Source organism: Sminthopsis crassicaudata, chromosome 2, assembly GCF_048593235.1.
Source record: "Sminthopsis crassicaudata isolate SCR6 chromosome 2, ASM4859323v1, whole genome shotgun sequence".
NCBI lineage: Eukaryota > Metazoa > Chordata > Mammalia > Dasyuromorphia > Dasyuridae > Sminthopsis > Sminthopsis crassicaudata.
Genome location: NC_133618.1, coordinates 376169721 through 376183202, shown reverse-complemented (window position 1 = coordinate 376183202; position 13482 = coordinate 376169721). Strand labels below are relative to the sequence as shown.

The 13482-nt window shown below is 38.9% G+C and overlaps 1 protein-coding gene across 3 annotated transcripts in view; it reads right to left on the bottom strand.

Moving 5' to 3' along the window:
- Window positions 1-577: 577 nt before the first annotated feature.
- DEGS2 (delta 4-desaturase, sphingolipid 2) overlaps window positions 578-13482 on the bottom strand; it is a 134817-nt gene continuing 121912 nt past the window's right edge. For all 3 annotated transcript variants that reach the window (XM_074291297.1, XM_074291298.1, XM_074291299.1), the window contains exon 3: window positions 578-2491. In XM_074291297.1, the coding sequence (XP_074147398.1) occupies window positions 2345-2491 (147 nt within the window). In that variant the 3' untranslated portion in view covers window positions 578-2344. The remainder of the gene's footprint in view (window positions 2492-13482) is intronic.

The window sequence follows — 13482 nt, the reverse complement described above, 5'->3', positions numbered from 1 at the left end:
TTTCCATCCCCTACTTCAAGGAAAACAACTTTAATCCTCCTTCTGCAAAACAACCAAACCTTCAAATATGTAAAGACAGTGATGTTTGTACCTCTCAAGTTTTCTCCAAACTCCCCAATTTTTCAATTTATTCTTATATAAGATGATGATAATGCCTAAGGCAGTGAGGGAAGAGCAGCAGCTATCTGAGGAGGAGCAGTGCCCAGTTTGGATCCTCAAATAACTGCCAGGGACTTTGTTCTTGTGTTGAATCAGAAGGAAGAGGAAAGAATCAAATGTGTGTTCCTTATTCTTCTGTCACCGGCTGATTGATCAATGCCAGGTCATCCACTTGCATTTTGTGGAAAAGGAGAGGCATGTGGTCTCTTTCTAGATTTTTAGGATCCTGTAAGTAACAAATTTTTACACAAAACCCTCTTTATCTTTACTCCCATTCCAATCTGAGATGTAGGGTAGGAGAATTCCAGACCTGTAGAAGAACACAAGGACCATGGCCATTCAGTTTAGGTTGGAAACAAAGCCTTAAGACCATCCCCTCCTCATCCCATTTCCCTTTTAAACATATTCCACAGGCATAGGAAGTCCAAGACTAGATTTAATTTTTTTGTTTTATTTTAAATCTGGATATCTTTAAGAAATACAAGTTGCAAACATTCATTGCATTTGATTCTCACAGGACAACTCTGGTCAATGTCCTCACAGGTCAGATGAAGCATCCAGTGGAGTGGCCCATAGGCCAATTTGTGGATATTTTTCCTACCCACTCATGGTTGGTAACCCTAAGAGTGAGCGATATATAAACATAAAAGAGAACAATTAGGCTCATAAAATATCAAACATGGAAGGGTGCTTGGACTCATGAAATGTAGAATATTGGAGGCATAAGAATCCCTAGAATGTCAGTGCTGAAAAAGGCCTTAGAGATAATCCATTCTGATCATTTAATTTTATAGATGAGGAAACTTAAGATTCAATGAGGAAAAATGACTTGTTCAAGGTCACACAAGGTTCTGGGGGCAGTGCAGGAATCCAGACTCCTGCCTTTGACTCCAATGCTCTTTCCACATCATCTTTCACTGGATTTAAAATGATCTAGTCCAGCATTCCTTCACAGAGAAACTTGCCAGGAGACGCAATTTGCAGGGGTTAAGGTGCAAAGAAACATTTGTCCCAAGAAATAGGCTGATGTCTATGACCACGCAGCTACCAGGAGTGACCTAGTGTGGTGTCTCATCCATCAGCCTTAGGGTCCATAAGTTAAGTGGTATGATATTATAAGCAGGCACAGGCACCCCGACTCAAATATATTCTCCACTGAGTGCCTGTTACATTGCCATTACAACTTCATTACTTGGAGTCTTAAAAAAAAAAAAAAAAAAAAAAAAAGCCCCTGTTCAATTAAAGGAACCCCAGGAAACAATGTGATGAAGCAGAAAAACATTGGCAAAGGATTTGGGGGTATTCTGGTATCAGATATACCAGACAAGCGAGTTTAGTGCCTATATTCTCTTGAGCCTCAGTTTCTTCACCAAAAAAAAGAACCCTAGATTATCTCTAAGGGCTGTTCCCATCCTCTTCCCTCCAATGCCTCTGATATCCTATATTGGATGAATCTAAGGTCCCTTCCAAGCATTAATCTTCTGCCCCAGAAACCAGCTTATGTGTTCAGAAACAAGAAGCCAAAAAGGCACTGGAGGAATGAAAATGCTGAAGAACCGGTTCTTCTGGATGGACCCAAATTTGCATGATGCAGAAAAATATTAATAATCCAAAAACAGCAAAAGGACCATCCTTGAGGTCCTTTAGTGAGAAGCTCCAGACCACCTCAGAGGAAAGTTACTGCCCTATCCCTTGTTCTCCGCCCTGCCACTTTCAGGATACTGGATCACAGAATTTAGAACTGTAAGGAACCATTGAGATTATCTTTTTAGTCCAACTTTCTCAGACCAACTCTGATCCAGAACATAGTAAAAGTAGTAGAATCAGCAAGAAACCCAGATCTTCTGAAACAAAATTAAAGTTCTTTTGTGGCTAAATCAGTGCAAAGGGAAAATTCTGTTTTTCAGTACTAAAGCAAAAAGTTCAGCAGGTCATGATATCTGGCCCCCTGCTCAGAATATAATGGCAGTTTCCAGGAGGCAGAATAGGCATAGGTGGGGTTTGTTGTTTCTGCTCTATTTAAACAAGAACACATTCCAATACTTTGACCATTTCAAAAAAAACATTCAGGTTCTACAGTTCACATTGTGAAGTTCTGGGCCAATCTTTTTTTTTTTTTTTTCCCCAAGCAAGTTAGTTTCCCAAATATGGCCCAAATTGGCCCCATCAATTAAAGGAAGGCAGGTTATAAGGCTTTCAAGTCCTTCTTGTAGATCCTCTTTGTCCTTGCAGCAGGCCCCATGGTATCTTTGAAGACGAAGTCCCAGAGAACTTGGACCCAGGAATGGTGCTGGGGGAGGTTGTCATAATACTCAGGAGCAATTTTCCTCACCTGGAGAAAAGAGAGAGAGAGATTCAGAGTCATAGAAAACTAGAGCTGAATGGTATTTAGAGCTAAAAAGGATTTTATTGGTGGTCCAGGTCACCATTTTAGAGATGAGGCCCAAGGTCATACACAACCTCCTTTCTGTATCATTTCTGCCACTATCTTCCCCAGCTGATTTCTAAGAGACTCAGTTTACTTTGGCAACCAACCAGGTTCTCAGTAGGAACCTTAGTTTCTTTATTTAATGGGGAAATGTTGCAAGGAAAAATGCCTAATTATTAAAACATTCTACAAATGTCAACCACTATTATTATAATTATTTTTTATTATACTTTGAACCTAAATACAGATGTATATCATACATGAAGAGAGATTAGAATGAACCATCTCCCTATGTCCAGGCCTCTCATACCTATGAGGAAACAATAGAATCTAGATCCAACACCCTCACTTTACCTGTCCAAGGTAACATTGGCAAGATGGTAGCCAAGCTGAGGCTAGAACTGGATTCCTTGATTGCTAGTCCAAAGCCCTTAAAAGATGGTGAAAATTGTGCATGAAGTCTCCACCTCCCCCTATAGCATTCTTCTTTTTTCATTGCACAAGAAGAAAACAAGACTTTGGGAGAGCAGTGGGATGAGAGGAAGTCCTAAGTACTTCAGGGTCTGCCCAGTGAAATAAGGATTGGATCTGTCCTACTTAAGTCCAAAAGGCAAAGCAATGAACAGTGGATAGGAGTTGCAAAAAGGCTTAATGTAACAGACAGAGCTAGCTTCGAAGTAAAATGATCTGCCATGGGACATAGCAAGTTCCCTCTAACACTAGGAGTCATGGAAACTGAGCAGTGTAGGGGGAATTCCTATTCAGGTATAAGTTGATCTCTAAGGTCCATCTCAATTCTGAAGTCCTAATTTCTTATGTATTTTACCCCACTCTATGAACTCTAATGACAACCTGTTCTCAAGTAAGGTGACTTGTCTCCAATATTTTATACAACACTGGAAATAATCCACTGCAGATCCTGTAGAATCTAAAGTGTAGATCACGTGATAGAGGACAATTAGCATCCATCTTGTAGTCAAAATACTTGGGTATAATTCTACCTGTGATCAAGTTCTTCCTGGGACTCAGTTTCCCCATATGTTGATGAGGAGTAAATGAGAAGGAGTAAACTGTGGTCTAAACAGAGATGGGTCTGTTCCTTTTCTCTCTCTCCTTCCTTCCCCAAAGTAACCAAGGGCTGGTTCGGCAGCAAAGGAATTTGCTACTTAATGCTGTATGGAAACATAGTCTTTATTGATTAGAATGGAAACACCGGAGAGCCGGTGGGCAAAATGGCTGCATGGTACAAGGCCATTTTTGCAAAGAGAAGATTTTTGAGTTCTCTCTTTTATGCAGTGATGTAGGGAGGTTCCTCAGAGTGATGTAAATAAGATAAGGATTCTCTTGTTATCTTTTGGGGACAGACAGAAGTCTCTTCCCAAAAGGAATTTCCTGATGCCATTTGGTTTATCTAAGTAGATTAGAATGGGGGCTGTAAAACCCTAGCCAGCCCAGATAGCCCAAACTAGTTTGACCAGATCTTGTATCAAAGGTCCAAGTCCCAAAGGAAGTTGGAGATCAAATAAGGAATATCAAGGGGCTACCGCCCTCAACAATGCCACATAAAAAGATTGGACTAGATGGCATCTGGGATCTCTTCCAACTCTAGATCCATGAGCCTTCAATTTGTGCTTCAAGCTTGACCTCTGAATAGGTTTGGCCAGCTCATCCTAACTTTTTTTGTGAATTTTAGAATCCAAGAACATTACCTCCATCCTCCAACTATAGCACAGAGGTCTCTAAGGAATCTGAATGTCCAAGTGATCCCTAACTCACTGGCCCTACAAAAAATCTTGAATTACATAGCATTTGGAACATCTTATGATGTCATATAATGATAAGAATGTTGGATTCAGAGAATCTGGGTTTGAAATCAGCTCTGCTATTTAGGAGAGTTTAGACGATTATCTTAAGATGTTTCTTCCCTTGACCCATACCAGTGGCAGCAATTTCACATCACATAGCACTTTTTAAGATTTACAAAGCTCTTTCCTTATAACACCACTTTAGAGTGTGATAGCATTTGTGCTAGTTCAGTTTTTTCAGTCAAGTCCAACTCTCTGTGACCCTATTTGGGGTTTTCATGGAAAAGACACTGCATTTCCTTTTTTTTTTTTTTTTTTTACAGATGAGGAAACTGAGGCAAACAGGGTTAAGTGATTTGCCTATGGTCACACAGCTAGTGAGTATCTGAGGTCTTCCTGACTCTATCTACCAGCTGCCTTATGATGCTATTATCCCCATTTTTAGGTGGAGAAATCGAGGTTCCAAGAAATAGAAAGACATTCCCTATACAAATACTTGCATAACTAACATCAGAATTCAAACCTGTCTCCTTATTTCCAAATCCAATACCCTTCCCTTGTAATATCAATGAGGACTTGGGAGTAATTAATCCCTGAGTTCTTTCAAGGAAAGCAAATAGTTTAGAGAAAAACAAAACAAAACATTGGACTTGGAGTCACAGGACTGAAATTAAATAAAAGCCTTAGTCCTGGGTAGCTAAGAGGGTGTGGATGGAGAGAGCCAGAATTATTGTAAACAATTTGGAATCTGCCTAGCTACTCCCTGAGGCAAGCAAGAAGGAACAATTGACAGAATTATCTTTTAAGTGAGCCTTTAGTTGTTAAATACCTAACTAAAATCAACAAGACTTCACAGTTTACAATTTCCAATCAAAAAGCCAAGTTTATTATGCCAGCCCCCAGATTATTTTTCCCCAAGAAAAAAATCTCCCCAGTGTCCTTCCCTCCACTCCTCCTCCTTCCTTTTTTAGGAACTTAGCCTACCTTATGGCTTTAATTAGGAATTTGCCTGCCTTAATAGCATCTTCTTCATTAATGGATTAATTGTGAGTTCCAAAAGGAAATCTTATTTTCCCCTTTATTAATCCCTAAAACCCCTTTCTTTGGTAAAAGCCCCATATGGAATTTAGCTCCCTATTTTAAGCAGTATAAAAAAACTTTGTCTCTTGATTGAAAGATAGTCTAAATTACAAATTCTTTTGAGACTCCTTGTGACAATAATCCATAACCCTAATATACTTTTGGGGCCTAAAACCTCCTCAGCATTTGAGGGACCATACTGGTGAGTCCTGAAATCTCTAAATTTCGGGGGTTCAGCACTTCCCTACCCCTCTCCCAGCCTTATCAACATCAAAACTCATATTAGTGCAATGCCAATCTTGATTCCAATCCAATCTCTCCATTGAGAAATAGGCATGATAAGGATATAGAATGCTACTGTGTGTTTTATACAATTACTGGGCAATGACAATGGGGTATGTGGGGTATGTGTGCGTGGGTGTGTAAATTGTGCATTTTAAGTTCTGGATTTTAGTTCCTAGATCTAACATATACTGTGTGATCTTGAGTTTAAAAAAAAAAAACAAAACAAAATTTGCACACCCTCTCTAGGATTGTTATAAGGAAAAGTCCTTTTTAAACTGTAAAACACTCTCTATATAGAAGTGCTACTTACTATCTATTTGACCATAAACAAGTAATTTTATATCTAAGTGCCTCCTGTTCTTCATCAGTAAAATGAAAGGATATTTGAGGTCCTTTTCCTAGCTCAGAATCCGAAAGGATGGCTAAATTCCCTTTTACCAATTATAATCACCCTTTCAGATTTAAGCTCCTCCGAATTCTACCCTCCCAAGGAGGATTCCAAAGAACCACCTTTTGCTCCTGGACCTCAAGGGAAACTGGGAATGAGGTCTGGCTTGTTTCCCGCAGCTCCTAGCTTTCTGAGGTTTCTGTAGGTGTGTCCCCAGCTTGTTCTGCCCCAGTGCAGAAACCAAAGTAATCCCCCAGGGCTATTGTTACTTACTTAGATTGACAATTTTTTTTGGACAACTGAAATAATTCAGCTAAAAGGAAATTTAAAAGGAGAATTCTGCATTCTATAGAACACAGAATTTTATAACAACTGGAAGGAGATTTGAGAGATCACTGAGGACTACACTGTGGTCATCTCTGTCCTGACTCTTCCCTTCCCCCCAAGTTACTAACTAGCCTAGGGCTAGGCACAGAACAATAAATATTTCACAGATAAGAGGAATCTATGGGGCTGGAAACAAAAAACAAATTTTTAAGTTCAACTTCCTCATTTTGCTGAAGGGGAAACTGAAGTCTTAGATTGTAATTTATCTAAACCATTAGGCAAAAGGTCTCTTTGTATATTTATATATACTTGTATATTTGTAAATGAGATGGAGAGATTGAGACTGGATATTATAACAGTGAAGGATGAACTCTCCATAATATTCTAGATAAGTAATCAGATTGCTATACCACAATTATGAATTCTGGCTATTTGAAAAAATTCAGATAAAAGGGAGAAAGGATGAAAGAGAATAAATATCTAAGGTCTGACCATTCCTGCAGGTGACTGCAGACAGTGGTCACCAAAGTTGAGAAAGATGAGGAACTGGGAGAATATGGCATTAAAGGGGACAGGGCGGTTTGAGGTACAAACTATGAGCTAGGTACTAAGCTTATCAAGAAGGAGGAAGAATGACTTGGAGGGTCATAGATGGAAAAATAAAAATCTGCATTCAGGATGCAGTGAATTTCCAAGAAAGAAAAAGTAGCTGTGGTTGTCTATATTTCTCAAAGAGGACCAATGACATCACAGGGAGATGTCCAGTGAATTGGATCCATCATTGAAGTCCAGTAGTGAGACAAATCCAGGTGAAGGCCTGAAATGCAGTGGGTGACCTTGACCTTTCCAAATTAAGGTTTTTTTCCCAGGTCTCTATTGAGAGATGGAGAATGAACAGTGTCTACAAAGTGCTTGCCAATTCCTCTCCCTTGCCCTTTGTGTCAGGAATTAAGAGAAGAAAAGTGGTTTTAAGGAGTGAGCACTAGAAGTAAGCATCAATGAGGAAGAGATCTAAATTTAAGATGAATTTGATAACCAAAAGGTTATAGTGAAAAATGAAAGCAAAAGAGCATAACTTGGGGATGGCCAGGGTTTCATTTATTTGAAAGAGCTGATGCTAATGGGTACCCACCAATATGTTCTAAAGGATTAGAGTTCACTTCCTTATTCCCTTAATGCTGCCACAGATGACATTGAGGTTTTTTGTTGGCTAAATCACACTGCTGACTCATATAGAGCTTGCAAGTCCATTAAAACCCACAAATCTTCTAGGTAAACCATAATCTGGTCAAGTCTTCCCATCTTGTACTTGCCCGAGATCTTTTTTAATCCAACCATTAAGATTTTACAACCTTCGTATTAGTTATCCATTCTATGTTGGTGTCTGTCATCAGCCAATTTGATAAGCGTGCCCATTTATGCCTCTATTCAAGTCTACATTTGTTCCAGCTTATCGGTCTCCATTGTAAAATGAGATGCCTAGAAGTGAATTCCAATACTCCAGGTGTGATCTGACCACAGGGCAAGGAACATCTGGGCTAACACCTTTATCAACCTGAACTCTACATTTGTATTAGCCCAACCCAAAATAGCATTTGGTTTTCACTATACTGGTGAATCAGATTAAATGTTCATGCTATTGAAATTTTTAACTTCTTCATATGAGCAATCACCCAATCATGATTGCAGTTAGGTGGGCTTGGAACAAGTAGGATTTATGCTAATAGTTCATTATCAATCCTAAGAAAAGTCTCCAGAAAATATGTTTTCGATGGCAAAAAGATTTCAATAGGTTAAAGCAATGGGCTTAAAAGATGAAATTCTATATGGGGGAAAAAAGTAGCATCCTGCTCTAAAGATTAAAAAAAAAAGTCAATAGGGGGCAGCTAGGTGGTGCAGTGGATAGAGCACCAGCCCTGAAGTCAGAAGGACCGGAGTTCAAATCCTGCCTCAGACACTTAACATTTCCCAGCTGTGTAGCCCTGGGCAAGTCACTTAACCTCAATTGTCTCGGCATTAAAAAAAAAAAAAAAAAAATCAATAAAGTCTTGGAGGTATTCTAGGAGATGCTCTGCTTGGCATCCAAAAATTTCCACAACCTATGCCTCTTCTCCTTTTCCAGGCTTCTTACACCTTACTCCCTGACATATACTAGTAATTCCTGTCTAAACTCAAACAAGACACTCCATCTCTCTGCTCCCTGTCTCTCCCCCAAATCTGAAATACTATCCCTTCTGCATTCATACTGTTTCCTGGCTTCCTTTAGGTTCCAATTACAATTCCGCCTTTTGCAGGAAGTCTTTTCAACTCCTCATAATTACAGTGCCTTCACTCTTGTTATTTCCTATTTTTCCTATATATAGCTTGCTTAGCATATATTGTTTGCATATGGTCTCCTTCTTAGTTTGTAAGCTCCTTAAGGCAAAGAATGTCTTTTGCCTCCCTTTTTTTTTTAATCCTCAGTACTCATCATAGTGTCTAGCACACAGTAGGTACTTAATAAATGTTAACTGACTGATTGATTGGACCTCCGCTTGAAACCTTGTCAAGTGTCAACCTTCAAGCATCAACCCAAGCACTTCTTGGGAATCCAAGTGCCCCTTTTTCAGGGGAGGATAAAATGAAGAGGGAAAAGATTTTAAGTCATTCCTTCTCTTAGGGTCAAGAGGACATTTTAAAAAAGGCAACTTCTCAAGTTTTAATGACTGGAATTAACTTAATTTGATCTAATTTATTCTCTTTAGAAAGGGTTCTCAATAAGCATAGTGTGCATGTTACACTTGTGATCTTATCCATAAGTCCCAGTCTCTTAACTCAGGTATTGGGCCCAATTCTTCCCTGGAGCAAAAATAGGAAAAGAGTGAGGCTGTGATAAATTTAATATAAATGGGCAGAAAAAAGATTATGATTGTAGAAACCAATTAGTCCCAAGACTTACAGCGGACTCAGACAAAGACTTCTCTTTAGAGCCCAGACCTAAGATCCAGGAGACCTGGTTCTTCTTCTAGTTATTAATTTTCTGTATGACCTTGAACAAGTTTTTTCCTCTTTCTGGGTACAATTTCTTCATCTATAAAATGGGACTGGCAATCACTCCCCTATAATGCTTCTTTCCCAGGACTGCTCTGAAGATGAAAAGAAATAAGACCTAGAAAGGTATAAATCAGAAGTGTCAATTATTCTTACAACTACCATCATCTTATTTTGTCTAATTATACCCTTGTGTGAGCTGCTGGGGACATGAGGGTGATGAATGGCTCGCTGTTTTGGAAGACTAATCCTATTTTTCTGAATTTTAATCAGCCACCAAACAAAAATGAGAAGTATCCTCAGTTCCTAAAAGAAATTTCTGCTCTGGGAGATAAGAAAAGAAGGGAGGTATATGCAAGGGACTTCAATAGTGCCAAAACTTGGCTCTCTTCCCAATACTCTGTTTCTTCAAGTTCAGATGTTTACAAGAGAAGATGTTGTACATTTGCCCAACTAAACCAACCAAAAAAAACTTTTCTAAAAATCTCTCCCCACCCCCCATCTAACTTAAAATACAGCCCCATAAACAAACAAAAGGTCCAGTATTTCCAAGTAAGCAGGTTAGGGAGGAAACCTTCAGATTCACTTCAATTTTGGCTGGATCTGAAATTCAGCTCCTTAAGCTAGAAGTATTTTAGTACAAGATGCCCCATCAATCTGTGACAGATAAAGGTGGAGCAGGAGAGACATCAGAAAGAAGGTCTACTTGTTCAAATAAGCAATGTGTTCTTTCCTAGGGAGGTTAGTCTGGGAGCCAAACAGGACAGAAGGATGAGTATCATTACTCATCTCCCACTGGCTCCAAGAGTCTCAGAACTTACAACATGGGATGTCAGAACTGGAAGGTACCCAATCTACAGTATAAGGTATTTAGCTTTTGCCGATGGATTTTCTTTCTCTAAGACAGGAATTACAAATTCTATTAGCTTCCTTGGCTTCTTCCAAGAGAAGAAGAAAACTTGAAGAGTTTCCTTGGCCCATTTCCCTCTGAAGTGTCCAGAAGCAGGCTGGGTCAGTAGAAAGAACTCTGAGCTCAAAACATAACTCTACCACTTAGAATCATACTTCAGACCTTGGCTTTTGTTAGCAGATTGCATATTGGAAGACTTATTAATAGACATAATGAAGATAATTGGAACACTGAGAAAGTTTAGAGAAGTAATCTCACAAAGGCAGTATTTGAACTTATCCAAAAACTCCATTGTTTTCTTGAGAATCAGGGAGGCCTCCACTGGTTGGCTGCAAGAATATTTATTATAAGGCTTAGCATGAAAATATAGTGAATGAATTTCTAATTCTGGATCCTAACTTTACTCAGAATCAAGTCATTAGTCAAAGAATTAAAGTTCATAAAACTATATAAGGGTAGCCTATAATTTCCAAACTAAATAAGAACTCAATATACTTTATAAGTTCTCATTACCACTCCATCCCCAAGTAAATTAGTCTGGTTGTAGATAAAGACATGTAATTCCCCAATAATAATCTTTTGTATCGCTATTCTACTTGTCTATGTTGAAAAGTGAGGGACAGCTAGGTAATTCCGTGGAGAGAGTGCTGGGCCTGGATTCAGGAGAACCTGAGTTCAAATATGGTCTCAGATACTTCCTATAGCTGTATACTACTAGGCAAGCCAATTAACACTGTTTGCCTCAGTTCCTCAATTGGAAAATGAGCTAGAGAAGGAAATGGCAAACCACTCCAGTATTTCTGCCAAGAAATCCCCATATGGGAGTCACATGACTGAGCAAGCAAAAACAATAATGTCGAAAATAAGCAAATATGTGCTTATTTGTCAATATCTTGGATAGATACTACAAATAGATAAGAAATAAACAGCAAAGAGAGTGGGTAGATTGCCTTTGGAAAAACAAAAAATTTTAATGGCTGCAAACTTTTTCTATAAAGGCCCATGTTAATCTCAATATTGTACTGCCAGTAATGCGTAGTTATAAATCATAGAACATAAATTACTGGAAATTTGAAAATGAAGATTACTCACAGAGTAATAAAGAAATGCATCATGAGATGTGAACAAGCTGGTTTTTTGGTAGTGTTGTAGAGTCATTTTTCAGTCATGTCCAACTCTTGGGATTTCCTTGGTTGAGATACTGGAGTGGTTTGCCATTTCCTTCTCTAGCTCACTTTACAAATGAGGAAACTGAGGCAAACAGGTTTAAATGACTTGCTCAGGATCATATAGATAATATGCAGCTGAAGCCAGATTTGAACTGAGGTGGCAAGAGAGCTCATTCCCAGTATGGAAACTATAAATAACAGGTCTGGCTCCAAACATAGTATCTGCCACTGGGATGGGACCCGGCAAGATTCCAAGGAACCTACAACCAACCCATTTCTAAGCTAATCCAAAAGCATGGAACTCAAACAAAGGGAAATTGAGGATGAGGAAGAAGGAGAAAGGGGAGATACAGGAAAACATGCCCTCCCAAGGTACTGCTCTTCCCATCACTTTAAGTGGAAGTGGGATGATCACCTGTTAGTGATGTTATACAGGAGTTTAGTTACTGGTTGAACTAGAAACCATTGAGATCACTTCCAATTTTCAGGTTCTGTGATTCTCTAAAGAATGAACAAGGATTCATAGAAAAAGATGGTAGATTTAGAGCTGGAAAAATAGATGAAGATACTAATGCCCAGAACAAGGTGAAGTTACCCAAAGTCACACAAAGTAGTAAGTGGCAGAGCTGGGATGGGCAATCAGAGGATTTGGAGCTATAACCTTAGAACTTCAACCCCTTCATTCTATAAAAGAAGAAATTGAGACCCAGAAGGAAGAAGCAGTTCTATATAAATGGAAGAGGCAGGATAGGAACGTTGGGTTTATGGCTCTAAATTCAATGTTCTTGCAATTCTTCCACACGTTAGGAAGAATTTAATAGAAAAAGGGGAGCATTGAGAAGAAGTCAAGGACCACTGAAACTCTTAAATTACGCAAGGATGGGCAACTAGATGGTGTAGTGGATAGAGTACCAGGCCAGGAGACAGGAAGATCTGAGTTCAAATGCAGTGTCACACACTTCCTAACTGTGTGACTCTGGGCAAGTCACTTGTCCCTATTTGCCAGTTTCTTCATCAGTAAAATAAGCTGAAGGAAATGGCAAACCACTCAATATTTTGCCAAGAAATCACTAAGAATCAATTACAACTGATAAAATAGTATTACAAAGAGTTGGAAACAGCAACCATTTTATTCCTCACTCAATTTCACCTGTCCTTGGAAAGGTTGATTCTATAAGCAATGGAATTAGCTGGATTAAGCAATGAAGAATTTTAAAACTAAGGCACAGGCAACATGGCATCAGCCTTAAAGCCTCTTGATCTGGTTTTGTCCTTGAAAAAGACTGTTCATTTGAACCCTCGGGCTCTGGATCATCTGTCAACCAGACTCTCATTAAATTGGATGATTTAAACTATCATTTTTTAAAAAACTAAAGCTTTTTATTGACAAAACATATACATGGGTAATTTTTCAACGCTGACCCTTGCAAAACCTGTTCTAAATTATCCCCTCCTTCCTTCCACCCCCTCCCCTAGTCCCATACACGTTAAACATATTAAAATATAATTAACTAGCATTCTTTATGCATATTCCTCCCTCCAAATTCCCTTCTAAACTACATTAAGGTAATTCATATATATTTATATACATTTTTAAATGTGCTTGTTTCCTTGTCAGAACATAAGTTTCATTCATCACATCTGTATCCCCAATAAAACAGAGCAGAGTACTTGCTGTTCAGCCAATACTGTCCATGGCACTTTCTTGGCAAAGAATACTGAAATGATTTGCCATTTCCTTCTCCAGTAGATTAAGGCAAACAAGGTTAAGTGATTTCTCAAGGATTACACAGCTAGTATCTGAGGCTGGATTTGAACTCAGATCTTTCTGACTACAGGCTAAATAACTACTGAGCTACCTAGCTATCCCTCCAGAACATAGGAGTACTTAATAAATACTT